Source organism: Pseudophryne corroboree (genome assembly GCF_028390025.1).
Source record: "Pseudophryne corroboree isolate aPseCor3 chromosome 3 unlocalized genomic scaffold, aPseCor3.hap2 SUPER_3_unloc_47, whole genome shotgun sequence".
Lineage (NCBI taxonomy): Eukaryota > Metazoa > Chordata > Amphibia > Anura > Myobatrachidae > Pseudophryne > Pseudophryne corroboree.
In genome coordinates, this window is record NW_026967538.1 from 325,872 (window position 1) to 351,264 (window position 25,393).

Below are 25,393 nucleotides of genomic sequence, written 5' to 3' on the forward strand. Positions count from 1 at the left end.
ACATCATGTCACTGTGTGTTACCAGCCCAGAGATCTGACCAGTCTCCTCCCCACACTCTCTGATGTATCTTATACATCAGGAGCCATCTGTCCCTATTATACTCCTGCTCTCCCCCTCACATCATGTCACTGTGTTACCAGCCCAGAGATCTGACCAGTCTCCTCCCCACACTCTCTGATGTATCTTATACATCAGGAGCCATCAGCCCCTATTATACTCCTGCTCTCCCCCTCACATCATGTCACTGTGTGTTACCAGCCCAGAGATCTGACCAGTCTCCTCCCCACACTCTCTGGTGTATCTCATACATCAGGAGCCATCAGCCCCTATTATACTCCTGCTCTCCCCCTCACATCATGTCACTGTGTGTTACCAGCCCAGAGATCTGACCAGTCTCCTCCCCACACTCTCTGATGTATCTTATACATCAGGAGCCATCAGTCCCTATTATACTTCTGCTCTCCCCCTCACATCATGTCACTGTGTTACCAGCCCAGAGATCTGACCAGTCTCCTCCCCACACTCTCTGATGTATCTTATACATCAGGAGCCATCAGCCCCTATTATACTCCTGCTCTCCCCCTCACATCATGTCACTGTATTACCAGCCCAAAGATCTGACCAGTCTCCTCCCCACACTCTCTGGTGTATCTCATACATCAGGAGCCATCAGCCCCTATTATACTCCTGCTCTCCCCCTCACATCATGTCACTGTGTGTTACCAGCCCAGAGATCTGACCAGTCTCCTCCCCACACTCTCTGGTGTATCTCGTACATCAGGAGCCATCAGCCCCTATTATACTCCTGCTCTACCCCTCACATCATGTCACTGTGTGTTACCAGCCCAGAGATCTGACCAGTCTCCTCCCCACACTCTCTGATGTATCTTATACATCAGGAGCCATCAGTCCCTATTATACTCCTGCTCTCCCCCTCACATCATGTCACTGTGTGTTACCAGCCCGGAGATCTGAACAGTTTCCTCCCCACACTCTCTGGTGTATCTCATACATCAGGAGCCATCAGCCCCTATTATACTCCTGCTCTCCCCCTCACATCATGTCACTGTGTGTTACCAGCCCAGAGATCTGACCAGTCTCCTCCCCACACTCTCTGGTGTATCTCATACATCAGGAGCCATCAGCCCCTATTATACTCCTGCTCTCCCCCTCACATCATGTCACTGTGTGTTACCAGCCCGGAGATCTGAACAGTTTCCTCCCCACACTCTCTGGTGTATCTCATACATCAGGAGCCATCAGCCCCTATTATACTCCTGCTCTCCCCCTCACATCATGTCACTGTGTGTTACCAGCCCAGAGATCTGACCAGTCTCCTCCCCACACTCTCTGGTGTATCTCATACATCAGGAGCCATCAGCCCCTATTATACTCCTGCTCTCCCCCTCACATCATGTACCTGTGTTACCAGCCCAGAGATCTGACCAGTCTTCTCCCCACACTCTCTGGTGTATCTCATACATCAGGAGCCATCAACCCCTATTATACTCCTGCTCTCCCCCTCACATCATGTCACTGTGTGTTACCAGCCCAGAGATCTGACCAGTCTCCTCCCCACACTCTCTGGTGTATCTCATACATCAGGAGACATCAGCCCCTATTATACTCCTGCTCTCCCCCTCACATCATGTCACTGTGTGTTACCAGCCCAGAGATCTGACCAGTCTCCTCCCCACACTCTCTGGTGTATCTCATACATCAGGAGCCATCAGCCCCTATTATACTCCTGCTCTCTCCCTCACATCATGTCACTGTGTGTTACCAGCCCAGAGATCTGACCAGTCTCCTCCCCACACTCTCTGTTGTATCTCATACATCAGGAGACATCAGCCCCTATTCTACTCCTGCTCACCCCTCACATCATGTCACTATTTGTTACCAGCCCAGAGATCTGACCAGTCTCCTCCCCACACTCTCTTGTGTATCTCATACATCAGGAGCCATCAGCCCCTATTATAATACTGCTCCCCTCTCACATCATGTCACTGTGTGTTACCAGCAGCCATATTGTGTGCTAGCAGTACCTCTGCCTATGGTATTACATGCCCTGAGAGTGTCACTATTAGCACATGCCGTTCTATATATAAACCACTCCTTATTTCTGGCATGGTGCGGCTGCTTGCTGGGGCACAGGCTCGGGGTTCCTCATGCCACGTGACACAATGCTTAGGAAATATCTGGTGCAGCCCCTGTCATGTATCCACATGCTCCTGTAACAGCCGGCCTCAGGGAATTGGCTAATGACTGGCTCCTGTTACTGAGTTGGCAGCATCTGAGTCTTGCTACCGTCACCTTAGGTATATAATACATTTATTGCACTAGTCTATGGGAACCAGCATTGAGGATCCTGCACATTCCCTGCTGATTACCTGTCCCCTGGCACTAGGATGACGGCCTTCTCTGGCTTCTGATCCATGGCCTTAAGGGCACACCAATGGTTCCTAATGGAAGTATCTTCAGGAGCGTTCACGTCTAAGTAGGAGGACAGGGCCTCTTGCAAACTTCTGGTGCCTTCAGCATCCATTAATATATAATCCTGCAATCTCCGAGGTAGTAAAGGAGGAGTAGCGGGAAAAGGCGACCAGGACCCTATCAGAGGGGTGTGATCAGACCATGAAATTACTGTCGGTAGAAAAATTCAAGCGACCAGGTTCTGGGATACACTGTGATAAATATGGAGACTGACACAGGACATATTATAAAGGATAATCATTTATTTCTCTAAGTTACAACAATGAGAACATGCAAGTAACAAGTTATACTCCGTTACAGTAATAGCAAGAACAAATTAGAATACTCAGCTCTTATCTCAGATATTTCATGATCTGTCCCAGATGATGGTCATCGATTACGTATTTTAAACAATATAGCTCAGTCGCCCTCAGGATCCCTCTTTAATAACTCTGTCTGAATTTATTAAACTGAGGTGGGTTTATAGAAGTTTATATCCGCTGCAGACAGAACTAGCTTCAATCAGAACTAACCTGCTATGTGTAAGTCTCTAGACTTTATACCCTGCAAGGATATACGCTAACATTGTCTTACCAGATATTACATTCAGGTCTGTGATGCTGGGTGCAGTAGTCATTCAGTATAACATAATTTCTCTGACGTCCTAAGTGGATGCTGGGGACTCCGTCAGGACCATGGGGAATAGCGGCTCCGCAGGAGACAGGGCACAAAAGTAAAAGCTTTAGGATCAGGTGGTGTGCACTGGCTCCTCCCCCCATGACCCTCCTCCAAGCCTCAGTTAGGTTTTTGTGCCCGGCCGAGAAGGGTGCAATCTAGGTGGCTCTCCTGAGCTGCTTAGAGTAAAAGTTTTATTAGGTTTTTTATTTTCAGCGAGTCCTGCTGGCAACAGGCTCACTGCAACGCGGGACTTAGGGGAGAAGAAGTGAACTCACCTGCGTGCAGGATGGATTGGCTTCTTAGGCTACTGGACACTAGCTCCAGAGGGACGATCACAGGTACAGCCTGGATGGGTCACCGGAGCCGCGCCGCCGGCCCCCTTGCAGATGCTGAAGAAAGAAGAGGTCCAGAAATCGGCGGCTGAAGACTTCCCAGTCTTCTTAAGATAGCGCACAGCACTGCAGCTGTGCGCCATTGCTCTCAGCACACTTCACACCGCGGTCACTGAGGGTGCAGGGCGCTGGGGGGGGGGCGCCCTGGGCAGCAATGATAGTACCTTATTCTGGCTAAAAATACATCACATATAGCCTCTGGGGCTATATGGATGTATTTAACCCTTGCCAGGTTGTCAGAAAAACGGGAGAAGAAGCCCGCCGAAAAGGGGGCGGGGCCTATTCTCCTCAGCACACAGCGCCATTTTCCCTCACAGAACTGCTGGTGGGAAGGCTCCCAGGCTCTCCCCTGCACTGCACTACAGAAACAGGGTTAAAACAGAGAGGGGGGGCATTTTTGTGGCGATATTATTACATATTAAGATGCTATAAGGGAAAACACTTATATAAGGTTGTCCCTGTATAATTATAGCGTTTTGGTGTGTGCTGGCAAACTCTCCCTCTGTCTCCCCAAAGGGCTAGTGGGGTCCTGTCCTCTATCAGAGCATTCCCTGTGTGTGTGCTGTGTGTCGGTACGTGTGTGTCGACATGTATGAGGACGATGTTGGTGAGTAGGCGGAGCAATTGCCTGTAATGGTGATGTCACTCTCTAGGGAGTCGACACCGGAATGGATGGCTTATTTAGGGAATTACGTGATAATGTCAACACGCTGCAAGGTCGGTTGACGACATGAGACGGCCGACAAACAAATTAGTACCTGTCCAGGCGTCTCAAACACCGTCAGGGGCTTTAAAACGCTCATTACCTCAGTCGGTCGACACAGACACGGACACTGACTCCAGTGTCGACGGTGAAGAAACAAACGTATTTTCCATTAGGGCCACACGTTACATGTTAAGGGCAATGAAGGAGGTGTTACATATTTCTGATACTACAAGTACCACAAAAAAGGGTATTATGTGGGGTGTGAAAAAAACTACCTGTAGTTTTTCCTGAATCGGATAAATTAAATGAAGTGTGTGATGTTGCGTGGGTTTCCCCCGATAGAAAATTATTGGCGGTATACCCTTTCCCGCCAGAAGTTAGGGCGCGTTGGGAAACACCCCCTAGGGTGGATAAGGCGCTCACACGCTTATCAAAACAAGTGGCGTTACCGTCTCCAGATACGGCCGCCCTCAAGGAGCCAGCTGATAGGAGGCTGGAAAATATCCTAAAAAGTATATACACACATACTGGTGTTATACTGCGACCAGCGATCGCCTCAGCCTGGATGTGCAGCGCTGGGGTGGCTTGGTCGGATTCCCTGACTGAAAATATTGATACCCTTGACAGGGACAGTAGTTTATTGACTGTAGAGCATTTAAAGGATGCATTTCTATATATGCGAGATGCACAGAGGGATATTTGCACTCTGGCATCAAGAGTAAGTGCGATGTCCATGTCTGCCAGAAGATGTTTATGGACACGACAGTGGTCAGGTGATGCAGATTCCAAACGGCACATGAAAGTATTGCCGTATAAAGGGGAGGAGTTATTTGGGGTCGGTCCATCGGACATGGTGGCCACGGCAACAGCTGGAAAATCCACCTTTTTTACCCCAAGTCACATCTCAGCAGAAAAAGACACCGTCTTTTCAGCCTCAGTCCTTTCGTCCCCATAAGGGCAAGCGGGCAAAAGGCCAGTCATATCTGCCCAGGGGTAGAGGAAAGGGAAAAAGACTGCAGCAGGCAGCCCCTTCCCAGGAACAGAAGCCCTCCACCGCTTCTGCCAAGTCCTCAGCATGACGCTGGGGCCGTACAAGCGGACTCAGGTGCGGTGGGGGGTCGTCTCAAGAGTTTCAGTGCGCAGTGGGCTCACTCGCAAGTGGACCCCTGGATCCTACAAGTAGTATCCCAGGGGTACAGATTGGAAATTCGAGACGTCTCCCCCTCGCAGGTTCCTGAAGTCTGCTTTACCAACGTCTCCCTCCGACAGGGAGGCAGTATTGGAAACAATTCACAAGCTGTATTCCCAACAGGTGATAATCAAAGTACCCCTCCTACAACAAGGAAAGGGGTATTATTCCACACTATATTGTGGTACTGAAGCCAGACGGCTCGGTGAGACCTATTCTAAATCTTTGAACACTTACATACAAAGGTTAAAATCAAGAGGGAGTCACTCAGAGCAGTGATAGCGAACCTGGAAGAAGGGGACTATATGGTGTCCCTGGACATCAAGGATGCTTACCTCCATGTCCAAATTTGCCCTTCTCACCAAGGGTACCTCAGGTTCGTGGTACAGAACTGTCACTATCAGTTTCAGACGCTGCCGTTTGGATTGTCCACGGCACCCCGGGTCTTTACCAAGGTAATGGCCGAAATGATGATTCTTCTTCAAAGAAAAGGCGTCTTAATTATCCCTTACTTGGACGATCTCCTGATAAGGGCAAGGTCCAGAGAACAGTTGGAGGTTGGAGTAGCACTATCTCAAGTAGTTCTACGACAGCACGGGTGGATTCTAAATATTTCAAAATCGCAGCTGATTCCGACGACACGTCTGCTGTTCCTAGGGATGATTCTGGACACAGTCCAGAAAAAGGTGTTTCTCCCGGAGGAGAAAGCCAGGGAGTTATCCGAGCTAGTTAGGAACCTCCTAGAACCAGGCCAAGTGTCAGTGCATCAATGCACAAGAGTCCTGGGAAAAATGGTGGCTTCTTACAAAGCGATTCTATTAGGCAGATTTCACGCAAGAATTTTTCAGTGGGATCTGCTGGACGAATGGTCCGGATCGCATCTTCAGATGCATCAGCGGATAACCCTGTCTCCAAGGACAAGGGTGTCTCTTCTGTGGTGGCTGCAGAGTGCTCATCTACTAAAGGGCAGCAGATTCGGCATTCAGGACTGGGTCCTGGTGACCACGGATGCCAGCCTGAGAGGCTGGGGAGCAGTCACACAGGGAAGAAATTTCCAGGGCTTATGGTCAAGTCTGGAGACTTCTCTCCACATAAATATACTGGAGCTAAGGGCAATTTACAATGCTCTGAGCCTAGGAAGACCTCTGCTTCAAAGTCAACCGATGCTGATCCAGTCGGACAACATCACGGCAGTCGCCCACGTAAACAGACAGGGAGGCACAAGAAGCAGGAGGGCAATGGCAGCAAGGATTCTTCGCTGGGCGAAAAATCATGTGATAACACTGTCAGCGGTGTTCATTCCGGGAGTGGACAACTGGGAAGCAGACTTCCTCAGCAGGCACGACCTCCACCCGGGAGAGTGGGGACTTCATCTGGAAGTCTTCCACATGATTGTGAACCGTTGGGAAAGACCAAAGGTGGACATGATGGCGTCCCGTCTGAACAAAAAACTGGACAGGTATTGCGCCAGGTCAAGAGACCCTCAGGCAATAGCTGGGATGCTCTGGTAACACCGTGGGTGTACCAGTCGGTGTATGTGTTCCCTCCTCTGTCTCTCATACCCAAGGTACTGAGAACTATAAGACGGAGAGGAGTAAGAACTATACTCGTGGCTCCGGATTGGCCAAGAAGGACTTGGTACCCGGAACTTCAAGAGATACTAAGAAGGGACTTGCTTCAGCAAGGATCATGTCTGTTCCAAGACTTACCGCAGCTGCGTTTGACGGCATGGCGGTTGAACGCCGGATCCTAAGGGAAAAAAGGCATTCCGGAAGAGGTCATCCCTACCCTGGTCAGAGCCAGGAAGGAGGTGACCGCACAACATTATCACCGCATTTGGCGAAAATATGTTGCATGGTGTGAGGCCAGGAAGGCCCCCACGGAGGAATTTCAACTCGGTCGATTCCTGCAAACAGGAGTGTCTATGGGCCTCAAATTGGGGTCCATTAAGGTTCAAATTTCGGCCCTGTCGATTTTCTTCCAGAAAGAATTGGCTTCAGTTCCTGAAGTCCAGAAGTTTGTCAAGGGAGTACTGCATATACAACCCCTTTTTTGTGCCTCCAGTGGCACTGTGGGATCTCAACGTAGTTCTGGGATTCCTCAAATCACATTGGTTTAAACCGCTCAAATCTGTGGATTTGAAATATCTCACATGGAAAGTGACCATGCTGTTGGCCCTGGCCTCGGCCAGGCGAGTGTCAGAATTGGCGGCTTTGTCTCACAAAAGCCCATATCTGATTGTCCATTCGGACAGGGCAGAGCTGCGGACTCGTCCCTAGTTTCTCCCTAAGGTGGTGTCAGCGTTTCACCTGAACCAACCTATTGTGGTGCCTGCGACTACTAAGGACTTGGAGGACTCCAAGTTGCTAGATGTTGTCAGGGCCCTGAAAATATATGTTTCCAGGACGGCTGGAGTCAGGAAAACTGACTTGCTGTTATCCTGTATGCACCCAACAAATTGGGTGCTCTTGCTTCTAAGCAGACGATTGCTAGTTGGATGTGTAGTACAATTCAGCTTGCACATTCTGTGGCAGGCCTGCCACAGCCAAAATATGTAAATGCCCATTCCACAAGGAAGGTGGGCTCATCTTGGGCGGCTGCCCGAGGGGTCTCTGCTTTACAACTTTGCCGAGCTGCTCCTTGGTCAGGGGCAAACACGTTTGCAAAATTCTACAAATTTGATACCCTGGCTAAGGAGGACCTGGAGTTCTCTCATTCGGTGCTGCAGAGTCATCCGCACTCTCCCGCCCGTTTGGGAGCTTTGGTATAATCCCCATGGTCCTTACGGAGTCCCCAGCATCCACTTAGGACGTCAGAGAAAATAAGAATTTATTACCGATAATTCTATTTCTCGTAGTCCGTAGTGGATGCTGGGCGCCCATCCCAAGTGCGGATTGTCTGCAATACTTGTACATAGTTATTGTTACAAAAATCGGGTTATTGCTGTAGTGAGCCATCTTTTCAGAGGCTCCGCTGTTATCATGCTGTTAACGGGGTTCAGATCACAGGTTGTACAGTGTGATTGGTGTGGCTGGTATGAGTCTTACCCGGGATTCAAAATCCTTCCTTATTATGTACGCTCGTCCGGGCACAGTATCCTAACTGAGGCTTGGAGGAGGGTCATAGGGGGAGGAGCCAGTGCACACCACCTGATCCTAAAGCGTTTACTTTTGTGCCCTGTCTCCTGCGGAGCCGCTATTCCCCATGGTCCTTACGGAGTCCCCAGCATCCACTACGGACTACGAGAAATAGAATTATCGGTAAGTAAATTCTTATTTTATCTTATCCTGGACAACTGTCCCCTTTCACCTACTTATGAATACAATACCCCAAACATCTTACTAGACAGTTTCCATCTGAGATGCTGATAATAGGAAGATATATTTATTATAATCAGCCAGCCTAAAAGCTGTGTATACTCTTCCCACTCACTATGTCCTTCACACTAGGTCAAAGGACAAATTCAGCTAATAAAGGGAGCATGAGGAAGTTACAGAACGGGCGGCATTACTGGTCTGTTCATCAGTAGTGGAGGATCTATCAAGATGAGGGTCTGGAGCAAGAGTAACATCTCCCATAAGGAGAAGTGCAATTTCTTGTAGCTTTTGCAAAGAAATATTTAAGAAATCGGGGCTGTCTGGCATTAGGGGCATAGAGAGAAGTGAGGGGGACATATTTATAAAGAATTTTCCCAACTAGAATCCAATATCTACCATTGAAATCCACCCACTTGCTTTCCAGGTGAAAGGGGCAGGATCTATTAGAAAGGATGGCTACACCACAGGAGATAGAGCATGCTGGGTAGTTATTGGTAAACTGAGGGGGAGAGTGCAATGGAACATGTGATTCCTGAGTGGCTACCACCGCCACCTTCTGGTTAGTGAAATATTTTATTGCAAGACCTCTTATGAGGAGAATTCAGACCTTTTATATTAAGACTTAAAAATGTCACCATGATGGAGATCAGATCATGGTATGAACCATCTAGGATCATCTGTGTAAAGTCCAATAGAGTCTGTAGGGTGTGTGCATACTTCAAATGATCAAATAACAGAAAAAAATAAAATAGGGAACAAAAATGGGAGACAAACAGAAATAGCGTCCATAAAGGAGCTAGAGATTCCATCACTAGGGAACCGTGACAGAAAGGTGGATAAAGGTGGCGGTCGGGCCTAAAAGGGAAACCCACCGACTACCCCAAGTAGCCATACGAGACTGCAACATCTAGTCATCATAGTAACAATTGTACAAAGAAATATCAAATCTCAATGTAACCAATGTGTCCAAAGGAGGTAAAGGCCAAGAACCTGGCCTGATATCCAATGTAGGTTCTACCAACACCGTTATAAGGGCAACAGGATGTTAGACGGATCAGTCATGCTTTGCCTGAACACCCAAACATTCTAGAAAGGTATAACAAAACGTAAGAGTAGAAAGAATATCAGACCATATACCATATAGCAATTAAATAGCACAGGAAATAGAAACGAACATGTTTTAAACCCATAACAAGAACAAATAAATCTGGCCCAAAAATAGATCCATGCCCAGTAACTTAGTCCCAGTTGGCACATATTACAGTAGGAAACAAACCCTGAGTGTCTCTAACAGTCTTACTCCTTTAGCATATTACTTCGAGACGGAAGACAACTCCTCCGGGATTGGTTTAGGTAAAGTGTCATGAAGGACTGTCAACAGGAATGTCCCTTTTTTTCAGAATAGCAGGGCCATCCTCGGCTGAAGGTGTAATAACCTGAGGATTTTTAAATCACGTAGCTTCAGGTTCTATTACGTGATACTAGTTTTGGTAGTCATTCCAACCAAGATATACTGATGACCCTATTACCTTATGATCTTCCGCTAATCCCTTTTTAGTCCTGCTCCAGATTCTGGCAAGAATTCCACACGGGTCAGTGATGGAATAGGGTTATAAGTAATGCATTTAATAATATCTATCCTTTACAAAAGAAGAAGGAAGTTACGATATTCATAAAATTAAATAGTAGTAACATTTCAACTTTACGTATCAATGACAGTGAAAAATGCTAAAGCAATTTTATTATACTGGAACACTTATTGGATTCCGAACGATCCTCCGGCATATCAAGTCCCTAAATGTAAAAGATTAAGTAAATTCCTGTAACATTTGGCTATATTATACTTCAAGCAAATCAACAGATACGTTACTTTCTCTATATACCATATAAAGCAATACAGCAATTTAATCTTTCACTCAGTATGGCGAATGCCAACTGAAGGAAGAAAACCCTCTATTCCCCACCAAATGTCCCGGTTCTTATTCTGAGTACTCGCTTACTCCTCGTTGGTGCACATTAGAGCGGTACGCTGGTAATGATGTTATATCAGGCTTAGGTCCCAGTTAATTGGGGTTAGTCTCAATTGGAGGACAACATCCTAGGTCGATGATCCTATGACTAACCCTCCTTGTTTTCCACGGGTATGTATATCCGACGGGGTTATAAAGTTAATTGTATCCTGGCAAGATGCTGTATTTATATGGGATATCTCAATAGCGACTATGCTGGCTACAACTGGCGACCCGGGAATCGGGGTCGGTCTAGTGGACTAGAAGCCTCTGGAAATGGCCGGCTCACCGATTGTTAATATTGTTAATCAGTGTTAGTGTATTGGATTATCATCCCTATATTAGTGCAAAAGTAATGTATTGTAACTTCTGTATTCAATTTAGGATTAGTCCTGGGGAATACTAGACTTCTCCCTCTTCGGATCCTGCAACTCCTACTAATTGTCACTGACCTCGGACAGGTAGTTCAATACCGGCTATGTGATTATGCATTTCCTATGCCAGCTGATCAAAGTCAAAACTGTTGATAATAATAGTAGTGGTTTGGAAAAGAGAAGGTTCAATTACCTGCTGATCACACTAACAGCAGAGTCTGACCCTCCCCAGCTGACTAGCGGTGACTGTAGTACTTTACCAGTTTATTCCACTGTCACTCACGTCTGATGCCCCTCCCAGGGATTGGAGTGACTGAATAGCCGCTGCTTACTCCTGCGGCTCCACGATCCATCCAGTCCCGCCTCTCTCCTGTCACTCACTGCTGGGCTATCCCTTCGGGGCGGCTCCTGTCAGATGTGTGCCGTACCTCTTCCTCTAGCAGACCGGGGCTCGTAGCGCGGAGGTCCCGCCGACGTCGTCCTCCTCAGCAGGAACACCAACCTTCTCCTGCAGCTTCTCCCTCTAACACCGCAGTTAACGGAGATCCAGGTTGGGCACACACACCAGGTACGCGTTAATTAAAGTTGCGGCGGCCTTTCCCTTGCAGATCAATGTCTCTCCGTCCAGGTCTGTTTTTCTTGCTGCGACGACAACGGTCTTTCAAGGTACCTCCTCTTATACTTTCTCCTTCAGGTGCCCGGATTTACCTCAGCGGCCGTTGCCCGCACGAGCTGGACGAGGTCTCTCTGTCCCTTTGGAGATAAACCCCTCTTTCCAGTAATATGGACTCGCCTGGTGCTATAGTCCCATATTCATACAGTATCTCACTCGGGTGACAGGGAATATCTCAATTCTCCTTAGGGAGGGTATTATTTAATACAGAATTTCTCTCTGTGAGAGTACCACCAGTAGCACCTTAACCTCCCTCTGGGAGGGTGTTTGTACATATATCAATTTTTTAGCTTTTCATATTACAGATTATGTATATAGACATAACAAAAGAAAATAAATCTATATTATCCATTTCCCCCACACAGGGGTCTAGCAGGATATTACAAAGGTATCTCTGTGAAGGCGCCGTTTTGCTTTACAATAAGCTTAGTAGGAAAGCCCCATTTGTATTTGTATTGTACATTTCCTTGGGTGGAACAGATGCCTTTTGCCCAGCGTCGCAGGAGAAGTTTCTGGAAATAGCGCAGAATATCCAGGCACTCAGCTGTGGATGAGGAAGACAGTGGCCCGTAGAATGTGTTCTTTAAGGTGAAAAAGTGGACCCTGAGCAGAGTGTCCCTCGGTGCTTGGATAGGGGCCTGGTTGGACTTTGGGAGTCTATGGATCCTGTCAATAAGAAGGTCAGCGGCAGAAGCCTTCAGTGGAAGTTTCTCAAAAGAGGACCGTGGCATAATCATAAAGCTCAGCATTTGTAACAGAATCCAGAATGCCCATTATTGATATTTTCTCTGACGTCCTAGTGGATGCTGGGGACTCCGTAAGGACCATGGGGAATAGACGGGCTCCGCAGGAGACATGGGCACTTTAAAAAAGAATTTGGATTATGGTGTGCTCTGGCTCCTCCCTCTATGCCCCTCCTCCAGACCTCAGTTTGAATCTGTGCCCGGAGGAGCTGGGTGCTGTTCAGTGAGCTCTCCTGAGCTTGCTGTAAGAAAGTATTTTGTTAGGTTTTTTATTTTCAGGGAGCTCTGCTGGCAACAGACTCCCTGCATCGTGGGACTGAGGGGAGAGAAGCAGCCCTACTCTCTGAAGCTAGGTCCTGTTTCTTAGGCTACTGGACACCATTAGCTCCAGAGGGATTTGTACACAGGATCTCACCCTCGTCGTCCGATCCCGGAGCCGCGCCGCCGTCCCCCTCGCAGAGCCGGAAGACAGAAGCCGGGTGAGCATAAGAAGCAAGAAGACTTCGAAATCAGTGGCAGAAGACTCCAGTCTTCACTGAGGTAGCGCACAGCACTGCAGCTGTGCGCCATTGCTCCCACACTACACCCACATGCTCCGGTCACTGTAGGGCGCAGGGGGGGCGCCCTGGGCAGCAATTAGGACCTCTTGGCAAAAGTTTGACATATATACAGTTGGGCCCTGTATATATGTATGAGCCCCCGCCAAAAAACTGTACATTAAAGCGGGACAGAAGCCCGCCGTCGAGGAGGCGGGGCTTCTTCCTCAGCACTCACCAGCGCAATGTTTTTTCTCCACAGCACCGCTGAGAGGAAGCTCCCCGGACTCTCCCCTGCAGTTACACGGTAGAAGAGGGTAAAAAGAGAGGGGGGCACATAATTAGGCGCAAAAATAAATAAAAGCAGCAGCTACTGGGTTAACATTAAGTTACTGTGTTATTCCTGGGTTAATAGCGCTGGGGTGTGTGCTGGCATACTCTCTCTCTGTCTCTCCAAAGGGCCTTATGGGGGAATTGTCTTCAGATGAGCATTCCCTGAGTGTGCGGTGTGTAGGTACGTGTGTGTCGACATGTCTGCTGTAAAAGGCCCCCCTAAGGAGGAGATGGAGCAAATGTGTGTGTGAGGGTGTCTCTGTCGACAACGCCGACACATGTTTGGATATGTGTAATTAAGTGCTAAGGTAAATTTATTGCACAAAAGATTAGAGAACAGACAGGGAATCTACCCAGGTCTGTCCCTATGTCGCAGAGACCTTCAGAGTCTCTCAATGCTCACTATCCAAAATAATAGACACTGATATCGACACGGAGTCTGACTCCAGTGTCGACTACGATAATGCAAAGTTACAGCCAGAATGGCAGAAAAGGTTTAAGGGGAAGAAAGCTGAGGTAAATTTCCCTCCTCTCATGATGAAAAAGAGCGGGAATCTCCAGACAAGAGACTGCAGTTTCCCACAAAGATTTCTCAGGCAGTATCCTTTCTCCACTAGGGCCAGGATACGATGGGAATCTTCCCCTAGGGTGTCACGTTTGCCCAAAAGGTAGCCCTGACGTAACAGCTATCCTCAGGGATCCTGCAGATAGCGTGCACATTCTGGTACACTACTCAGACCGGCGATTGTGTCGGCATGGGTTTATAGCGCTGTAGCAGTGTGGACAGGTACCTTATCAGCAGAAATTGAGACCCTAGTTTGTGTATATATATATATATATATATAGGTATATATAGAGATATATATATTAAAGATGCTGTCTTAAGAGATATATATATATATAAAACATGCCCAAAGAGACATTAGTCTACTGGGTTCTAGAGTCAAAAGCTATGTTGATTTCTGCTTGACGTGTCCTGTAGAATATGCAATGGACAAGATGATGCCGACTTAAGAGGCATATGGAAGGCTGAGGATTGTGTGGAGAAGGGTTCTCGGACCTGTTGCCCACAGCTATAGCTGGTAATTCTGATATTTGCCTTATATTCCTGCACAGCCTAGAAAAGCACGACATTATCAAATGCAGCCTTTCGAACACAAAGAAACAAGAAAGTCTGAGGTGCGTCCTTTCTTGCCAGAGGCGGGGGCAGAGGAAAGAACCTGCACAACACAGCTAGTTGCAAGGAACAGAAGTCCTCCCTGGCCTCTACAAAATCCACCGCATGTCGCTGGGACTCCACAGGCGGAGCTAGGCCCGGTGGGGGCATGCCTTCGCAAGTTCAGCCACAAGTGGGTTCGCTCCCTGTTGGATCCCTGGGCAATAGATATTGTGTTTCAGGGATACAAGCTGGACTTTGAGGAGATGCTTCCCCCCACGAGAGGGAAATAGTGTTAACTGCAATTCACAAATTGTATCTTCAACAGGTGGTGGTCAAGGTTCCCCTCCTTCAACAAGGAGGGGGTTATTATTCGACCATGTTGTAGTCCCGAAACCAGATGGTTTGGTCGGACCCATATTGAATTTAAAATCCCTGAACATATACCTGAAAAGGTTCAAGTTCGAGATGGAATCGCAAGCCTGAAAGGAGGAGATTTTAGGGTGTCTCTGGACATAAAGGAGGCATACCTTCATGTCCCCATTTATCCATCTCATCAGACGTACCTCAGAATTGCGGTACGGGATTGTCATTACCAATTTCAGACGTTGCCGTTTGGACTCTCCACGGCCCCGAGATTATTCACCAAGGTAATGGCGGAAATGATGGTGCTCCGGTGGAAGCAAGGTGTTACTATTATCCCGTGCTTGGACGATCTCCTCATAAAAGCGAGATCAAGAGAGCAGTTGCGGAACAGCGTATCACTTTCTCTGGAAGTGTAACGGCAACGCGGCTGGATTCTATATATTCCAAAGTCGCAGTTGGTTCTTACAGCTCATCTGTCTCTCCTAGGCATGATCATAGACACAGACCAGAAAAGGGTTTATCTCCCGATAGAGAGAGCTCAGGAGCTCATGACACTGGTCAGGAATCTATTAAAACCAAAAAAGGTGTCAGTGCATCACTGCACTCGAGTCCTGGGAAGGATGGTGGCATCATACGAGGCCATTCCCTTCGGCAGGTTCCATGAGAGGACCTTCCAATGGGACTTACTGGACAAGTGGTACAGATCACATCTTCAGATGCATCGGTTAATCACCCTGTCCCCCAGGGCCAGGGTGTCACTCCTGTGGTGGCTGCAGAGTGCTCACCTTCTCGAGAGACGCAGATTCGGCATTCAGGACTGGGTTCTGGTGACCACGTACGCGAGCCTCCGGGGTTGGGGAGCAGTCATACAAGGAAGAAACTTCCAGGGTCTTTGGTCAAGTCAAGAGACTTGTCTTCACATCAGCGTCCTGGAGCTGAGGGCCATATACAACGCCCTTCGTCAAGCGGAGACCTTGCTTCGCGACTTACCAGTTCTGATCCAGTCAGACAACATCACCGCAATGGCTCATGTAAACCACCAAGGCGGCACAAGGAGCAGAGTGGCAATGACGGAAGCCACCAGGATTCTTCGCTGGGCGGAAAATCATGTAAGTGCACTGTCAGCAGTGTTCATCCCGGGAGTGGACAACTGGGAAGCAGACTACCTCAGCAGACACGACCTACAACCGGGAGAGTGGGGACGTCTTTGCACAGATTGTAAGTCGGTGGGAACTGCAACAGGTGGACATGATGGCATCCCGCCTCAACAAAAAGCTACAGCGGTATTGCGCCAGGTCAAGAGACCCTCAGGCGATGGCTGTAGACGCCCTGGTGACACCGTGGTTGTCCCAGTCGGTTTATGTATTTCCTCCTCTTCCTCTCATACACAAGGTGCTGAGGATAATAAGAAAAAGAGGAGTAAGAACAATACTCATTGTTCCAGATTGGCCACGAAGGACTTGGTATCCAGATCTGCAAGAAATGCTCACAGAGGACCCGTGGCCTCTTCCTCTAAGACAGGACTTGTTGAAACAGGGGCACTGTCTATTCCAAGAATTACCGCGGCTGCATTTGACGGCATGGCGGTTGAACGCCGGATCCTAGCAAAAAAAGGCATTCCGGACGAGGTCATCTTACGCTGATAAAGGCTAGGAAGGACGTGACAGCTCAACATTATCACCGTATTTGGCGAAAATATGTTGCTTGGTGTGAGGCCAGGAATGCTCCTACGGAAGAATTCAAGCTGGGCCGTTTCCTTCACTTCCTACAGGCCGGAGTGAATTTGGGCCTAAAATTGGGTTCCATTAAGGTCCAGATTTCGGCCCTATCCATTTTCTTTCAATAAGAGTTGGCTTCTCTACCAGAAGTTCAAATGGTAGTAAAGGGAGTGCTGCATATTCAGCCCCCTTTTGTGCCTCCAGTGGCACCTTGGGATCTTAATGTGGTGTTGAGTTTCTTGAAATCCCACTGGTTTGAACCACTTAAAACCGTGGAGTTGAAATATCTCACGTGGAAGGTGGTCATGTTTTATTAGCCTTAGCTTCGGCTAGGCGTGTGTCAGAGTTGGCGGCTTTGTCACATAAAAGCCCCTATCTGGTTTTCCATGCGGATAGAGCGGAATTGCGTACTCGTCCTCAATTTCTGCTGAAAGTGGTTTCATCCTTTCATATAAACCAACCTATTGTGGTGCCTGTGGCTACTAATGACTTGGAGGATCCCGAGTTACTAGATGTGGTAAGGGCTTTTGAAGGTATATGTAGCCAGAACGGCTAAGGTCAGGAAAACAGAGTCTTTGTTTATCCTGTATGCTTCCAACAAGCTTGGTGCTCCTGCTTCAAAGCAGACTTTTGCTCGCTGGATCTGTAACACGATTCAGCAGGCTCATTCTGCGGCTGGATTGCTGCTGCCAAAATCAGTTAAGGCCCATTCCACTAGGAATGTGGGTTCTTCTTGGGCAGCTGCTCGAGGGGTCTCTGCTTTACGACTTTGCCGAGCAGCTACTTGGTCAGGTTCAAACACTTTTGCAAAATTCTACAAGTTTGATACCCTGGCTGAGGAGGACCTTGTGTTTGCTCATTCGGTGCTGCAGAGTCATCCGCACTCTCCCGCCCGTTTTGGGAGCTTTGGTATAATCCCCATGGTCCTTACGGAGTCCCCAGCATCCATTAGGACGTTAGAGAAAATAAGATTTTACTTACCGGTAAATCTATTTCTCGTAGTCAGTAGTGGATGCTGGGCGCCCTTCCCAAGTGCGGACTTCTTCTGCAATGCTTGTATTTAGTTATTGCTTGAATAAGGGTTATGTTATAGTTGCATCAGGGTTGATCTGATGCTCTGTTGTGTTCATACTGTTAACTCAGTAAAGTTATCACAAGTTATACGGTGTGATTGGTGTGACTGGTATGAGTCTTACCCTGGATTCCCCAAATCCTTTCCTTGTATTGTCAGCTCTTCCGGGCACAGTTTCTCTAACTGAGGTCTGGAGGAGGGACATAGAGGGAGGAGCCAGAGCACACCAGAATCCAAATTCTTTCTTAAAGTGCCCATGTCTCCTGCGGAGCCCGTCTATTCCCCATGGTCCTTACGGACTCCCCAGCATCCACTACGGACTACGAGAAATAGATTTACCGGTAAGTAAAATCTTATTATTTCTCCGAGAGCAGCCTTCTAAATCAGTGACTTTATCACGAATAGAGGCCGTGTCTTCCTGAAGGGTGTCATGTGCTGAAATCAGATCTTTGTGAGACACAACAATCTCTTTCATCTCAGTCTGTACGAGTGCCAATCTCACTGATATCGGACCTCAAAGCTTGAATATTAGAGTTAAGTTCTGAGGTTATTTCAGTCCTTAAATGCAGATAACATAGAATGTATAGAGCGTAGAGTAACAGGATAATCTAGAGTGTCTTAAGACGTCTTCAGCCATTACAGCTGGGCTGTGCATCTGACAAGAAGAAGCAAATGATGTTGTAGCAGTCTCAGAAGGACCACCTGAATTCGAGGTACTAAAGAGATGGACAGGCGGGGCCAATTTGGTACCTTTTAACCTTTTTTGGAGGCATGGTAAGCTGACTACAAAGAGACTGACCTCTCAGAGATAGGAAAATACAAACAATCTATAAATAAAAGGAGCAGTAGTACGGTGTCAGGAGGTTACATCAAGATGACTCCATTCAAAATTACATTCTTAGTCGGGGTGACAGGGGTATCTGAGCCAAAATTTCAAGTAAACATGATGTAATGCAACTCAAATAACACAGTAATGACCGAGATATTCCACTAGAGGTCAACGTGATCACAGACGTGAAATACTCAGCACAGCGAAACACAAATGGCAAAATATATTCAGTGGATAAATCCACAAAATAATATACTGCGAGGTTGTAATCAGTGTAAGGAGCTGTACTCAGACGATACTTGATACTGGGCTCTGCATGTAGACTGAGAGTAAGTAGATTATAGTGGTACCATATAAATAGAAGGTAGTTTCACCTCAAGGCAAATGCTTCAATTTAGTGCAGTGACCTCAATCTAGCCATCAGGACACTTATTTAGCAGCTTATATCAATTTTACACCTTATTGAAAGCAGAAGGCAAAGCATTTGATGGCCGGGTACCAGGATCCAAAATGGCAGCCATCTTACTTCCCAATACCAACGCCGGGCTCCGGTGACTGTGGGCAGCCCATTCTGTCCCCATCAGTAGCGGAAGCTATGCACCCATGTGAATGGGAGAGCAAGTGATCCCGACTGAGCCAAAAGCGCCTCCAAGTCAGGTGTCTGGAGAATACAGCCCATGGCTTCCGCGGCGTCACTAGGCTGCAGCAGTGAACAGTGCCCGGAGTGAGCGGAGCGAGTGGCTTTAGGGCAGTAGGAGTGGGGGACTTAATAGATTGGGTCTTGGTCCCAGCGGCGGCTGAGAGCTATCAGGTGGGGTAGATAAGAAGCCACTTAGTGAGGAGAGCTCCAGAAAGCACGTCTGGATGGACCACGCTCCTCTTATTTATTATTTTATATACTAACAGGGGTGACAGGTGTGGTATATCCCTGCAAAGGCAGATCCAGTCTCTTTCTCATCAGACTCTGCTGTCTTCCCTGCACTCTCACTCAGATGTTCACTGCTGCCAGTAGCACACGTATGAGAAGCAGAAGTATGGCGGCAGCTGTATAGATTCTGATATGTAATTCTCTATATCATACTTACCGTACACACATCATCCTTATTACTATTGAGACTATAGAGGTAAGACACTGATGATGGGGGTGTAACAGTGGATTATAACCTAGCAGATGATGATGATGATTGCAGTGTATTATATGGTGTATTACAAGTAAAGTACCTTGTTCCACACCTACTCTGCTGTAGCAATATACGTTATATAAGGGTGAGTAACACATGTACAGGCTTACCAGCGTATGAGCACACACATAAAGGAATGCTACATTACCAATGCTTCCAGGAGTAACGTTAGGAGACATTTCTCTGATCCATCAGCTCATACGACTGATGTTATTGTTCAGCTAGAATCTCCAATTCATACGATCTGTTCCCCATCCATTGTTTTACATTGGTGCTGACATAGGACTTGGTGAGTGACTACATCTCCATTTATACTTCATGGTTAGTTACCAGTACAAGAGAGAGATATATCTAAGTCTTATTATAATATTACATTTGTTATTGTGAGTGTTCTCAGGAGGGTGGACACAATGATAGTCTGAGACACAATATTATAAAGCATTCATTAAAAGTTTTTTTTTAATATACACACAAATTTATAATTGTGTCCCAGAGAGTTGTCTTCTCCTATTGTTTGCAAGATTAATATTGTTACAGAAAATGTCACATTTCCGTAATGTATTTTATTTCCAGCAGATGGACACACAAGCAGGAATATCTCAGAAGGACATCTAATGTTATCCCCGGATTGTTACATAAAAGATAATGACAGTAGACAGGATTCTCCAGGAGCTAATCCCATCACCCCAATTATACATCCAGCTCTATCAGCTGATCCCTCTGATCCTGGGAAATGTTCTCCTGATCACTCTGATATTGGTGCATCTGTTACAGCTCTGAGAGTAGATACAGTGTTTCCATGTTCTATAGATGCCAAATGTTTTACACAGAACACAAAGCTTATTAACCCACACACAGGTAAAATACGTGAAAGGCCACTGATATGTTCTGAGTGTGGGAAATGTTTTACATACAAATCGCATCTTGTTAGACATCAGAAAAGTCACACAGGTGAGAGGCCATTTCCATGTTCTGAGTGTGGGAAATGTTTTGCACACACATCAGATCTTGTTAGACATAACAGAAGTCACACAGGTGAGAAGCCATATCCATGTTCTGAGTGTGGGAAATGTTTTGCGCACACATCAGATCTTGTTATACATAAGAGAAGTCACACAGGTGAGAGGCCCTTTTCTTGCTCTGAGTGTGGGAAATGTTTTATACAGAAATCACATCTTGTTATACATCAAAGAAGTCACACAGGTGAGAAGCCATTTCCATGTTATGAGTGTGGGAAATGTTTTATATACAAATCACATCTTGATATACATCAGAAAATTCATACAGGTGAGAAACCATTTCCATGTTCTGAGTGTGGGAAAGGTTTTACAAACAAATCGCATCTTGTTAGACATCAGAGAAGTCATACAGGTGAGAAGCCATTTCCATGTTCTGCGTGTGGGAAATGTTTTGCATTGAAATCAAATCTTGTTACACATCAGCAAAGTCACACAGGTGAGAAGCCATTTCCATGTTCTGAGTGTGGGAAATGTTTTGCACAAAAATCAGATCTTGTTATACATAAGCGAAGTCACAGGTGAGAAGCCATTTCCATGTTTTGAGTGTGGGAAATGTATTGCACACAAATCAGATCTCATTAAACATGAGAGAAGTCACAGGTGAGAAGCCGTTTTTTTGCTCTGAGTGTGGAAAATATTTTACATGGAAATTAAAGCTTTTTACATATCGGAGAACTCACACAGGTGAGAGGCCATTTTATTGCTATGAGTACAAAATGTTTTACACAGAAATCACAACGTGTTACACATCAGCGAAGTCACACAGGTGAGAAGCCATTTACACTCTGAGAAATAAATCAGCACAATAGACAACACTCGAACCATTTTAATGTTCTGGAGTATAATCATCATTGCCATGCGTTCTGCATGGTTCTTATCCTATCTCCTATGCTTTTTACATGCTACCGCAGGATGAAATAATCAGGTGTCATGCCCTCATCTACTGCTAATCAGATGACCTGTCTGTTGCTCTGCGTACTGAGAACCCAGTACCAATCCTAAAAGGTTGTCTAGCTGAGCTCCAGGTGTGGGTGATGCCAGTTGGCTGTGACTCAGTCCTGGTGAAACAGGTCCTTATGATAGCAGCTCACCAACAAATGGCAGGGCTACAGCTCAGCTTTAAACAACATACATCAAACGAGTTAGCAGCGCTAAACAATCAATAAATTGGATATGAGTAATTTAAACAATATAATTAATTGAAACACATGGAGATGAATGGACTGAAGGTGGAAAAAAAGGTTATTTAATAAAAAATACAAACAAGTATTAATTCAAGGAAATGGTTAAATTAGAATAAAATTATACAACAACCAGAATCACCAGGAGCGGCTACTGAGATATTGTGTCCGTTCCTTATTTCATGTGGATTACAGATGAGTATGGTGGAAATAGGAGATAGGGCTGATGGCACAGTCCTGATGGTGATAGTTACCACAATGGTTACCGCTGGAGAATAGGTATCCTCAGGATAGCATCCCTTTAAATGGGTGAAATCTCTGGGATCCTAAGTCCTCACCAGGTTGTGGAATACTCAATGCTGAGTGGAAGTAAACAAATATCACCAGCGGGCAGGTGCTGTGTGTCCCGTCATCTGCTGATTTTCTCCAAGGTCCACTAAAGGTCCATATGTAGCCCGTGCAACAATGCCTGATAAGCTGCAGCAGCAGCCCTCAGAGAAGCAGACAGCCCATGCAGAAATGGTGACATCCATTAAACAGGCTATCAGCCCCTTGATTAAAGAACAAACGACTGACAATAATCAGCTAGCGCAGCTCACACACAGAGTATTGGGCATAGAACAATGCTTAGTAGAGACTTTTGCAGATGTAGCAAACCTTAAAAAATCCACATCTAGGAATACTAAAGATATATTGCAATTACACAACAAAATTGAAGACTTAGAAAATAGATCGCGTAGAGGGAATCTCAGGATTATAGGATTACCGGAAACTGTGAAAGGTTAAGATTTATTTGTTTTCATAAAAAAGTCACTGCCTGAAATGCTTCGTGTGTAAGACAGATGCTCCAATCTCATTATAGAGAGCACACAGATTAGGCCCGGTCCGACCACAGGATGACGCCAGAACCCGGGCGGTGATATTTAAACCCCTGAATTTTCTTCGAAAGGAATTACTATGGTCAGCGTCTCGTAAAATAAAACAGCTTGTATGGGATGGTCATAAAATTTTATTTCAAGACTATTCAGCTGAACTGTCGAAGGCTAGGCGTGACTTTGCCCCGTTATGTTCCCGCCTAATCCAGGAAAATAGGAAGTTTGCCCTCCTTTACCCAGCGCGGCTGCACTTGTACAATGGTTAACAATTCGTTGACTTCCTTTCCCCCTTGGACGCTGAGGCATATCTCAAGGAAGCATCTGCTGCCAAAAATAATGATTCAAGACTATCTGACTGTGGTTGATCATTGACGAGATTCCTTTTACAGATGTTCATTATTATCGTCCCTTTTTTGGACCTTGTTTGATGCTCGGTTCTGATACTACAGGCCAGCGATGCAATTTTTGGATCAGGAACTCACAGCTGGTTTCTTCCATCATACGAAACCTTTCTACCTCTCTTTTACATTATCACTTTTAGGAGATATCTGCAACGTGCCCATACCCCTAATGTCAAGACTTTCTTTATTTCAGATTTCTCATATCAACCTTCACTGCAGCTGTTACATAATTATTCATATTTTCTATCTCTGGAAGATAAATTTCAGCTGAGCTGCAGATACTGGGGTTTCTAATGTCTGATAGCTGCACGCATATACGGATCATTACGATCCCCCTTAATATGCGGATCTGATTACATAACCCAAAGGAACACTTCAGATTGATGCCCAGAGACCCCTGTGTCAGCAAATGACAGAAAGGTTCTAGATTAAATTTCTGCTTGCTTAAATGGTCAGATAATCTTACGTGAAACTGTCTGAATTATGTAATAATAGGATTTTGATAACCTACCAGTAAATCCTTTTCTCCTAGTCCATAGAGGATGCTGGGGATGACATCAAGACCATGGGGTATAGATGGGATCCGCAGGAGACATGGGCACTCTAAAGACTTTTCATTGGGTGTGAACTGGCTCCTCCCTCTATGCTCCTCCTCCAGACATCAGTTGTAGGAACTGTGCCCAGGGAGATGGACATTTCGAGGAAAGGATTTACTTTCATACTAGTGGTGAGATACATACCAGCTCACACTTCAACCATGGTGCACAACGTGGCAATCAACATAACACACGCCAACAGGTATCAACCAATTGCAGCAACATGCTGAACTAATACAACACAACTTGTGTAACTCTAATAACTAAACTGCAGGTAAAGTACGCACTGGGACGGGCGCCCAGCATCCTCTATGGACTAGGAGAAAAGGATTTACAGGTAGGTTATCAAAATCCTATTTTCTCATACGTCCTAGAGGATGCTGGGGACGACATTAAGACCATGGGGTCTATACCAAAGCTCCAGTACGGGCGGGAGAGTGCGGATGACCCTGCAGCATCGATTGACCAAACTTTAGGTCCTCATCGGCCAAGGTATCAAACTTGTAGAACTTAGCAAATGTGTTTGACCCTGACCAAGTAGCTGCTTGGCAAAGTTGTAATGCCGAGACCCCCCGGGCAGCCACCAAGGATGAGCCCACCTTCCTAGTGGAGTGGGCCTTTACCGACGTCGGTAACGGCAATCCAGCCGTAGTATGAGCATGCTGAATCGTATTTCTAATCCAACATGCAATAGTCTGCTTGGAAGCAGGACACCCAATCTTGTTGGGAGCATACAGGACAAACAGAACCTCTGTTTCCCGTATATGAGCTGTTCTAGCAACATAGATTTTCAAAGCTCTAAACACATCTAGAGACTTTGAATCAGAGAAAGTGTCAGTAACTACTGGCACATAGGTTGGTTTATGTGAAAAGCAGAAACCACCTTTGGAAGAAAATGTTAGCGAGTTCGCAACTGTGCCCTATCTTCATGGAAAATCAGGTAAGGGCTCTTGTGAGACAAGGCCCCCAATTCAGACACCCGCCTTGCGGATGCCAATGCCAAAAAATCACTTTCCAAGTGAGAAACTTCAACTCTACCTTTTGTAGAGGCTCAAACCAATCCGATTGAAGGAACTGCAATACCACATTAAGGTCCCATGGTGCCACTGGAGGCACGAATGGATGCTGGATGTGCAGAACCCCTTTCACGAAGGTCTGAACCTCTGGAATAGAGGCCAATTGTTTTTGGAAGAATACTGACAAGGTCGAAATCTGGACCTTGATTGTTCCCAATCATAGGCCCGCCTCCACACCATCCTGCAAAAAATGGAGAAAACGTCCTAAGTGAAACTCTTCCATAGGAGCTTTATTGGATTCACACCAAGACACACATTTTCTCTAAATACGGTGGTAATGTTTTGACGTTACTCCCTTTCTGGCCTGAATAAGGGTGGGGATGACCTCCTTAAAAATACCCTTCCTGGCTAGGATTCAGCTCTCACCAGCCATGCCGTCAAACGTAGCCGCGGTAAGTCTTGGTACACACACGGCCCCTGCTGTAGCAGGTCCTTTCCGAAGAGGAAGAGGCAGAGGATCTCCTATGAGTAACTGCTGAAGATCTGTGTACCAAGCCCTT

The 25,393-nt window shown here is 46.4% G+C and overlaps 1 protein-coding gene across 1 annotated transcript in view; it reads left to right on the plus strand.

Moving 5' to 3' along the window:
* LOC134984283 (zinc finger protein 271-like) overlaps positions 1-21,361 on the plus strand; it is a 162,797-nt gene extending 141,436 nt beyond the window's left edge. Inside the window, exon 7 of the mRNA XM_063949906.1 lies at positions 20,620-21,361. Coding sequence (XP_063805976.1) covers positions 20,620-21,286 — 667 coding nt within the window. The 3' untranslated portion in view covers positions 21,287-21,361. The remainder of the gene's footprint in view (positions 1-20,619) is intronic.
* Positions 21,362-25,393: the final 4,032 nt, after the last annotated feature.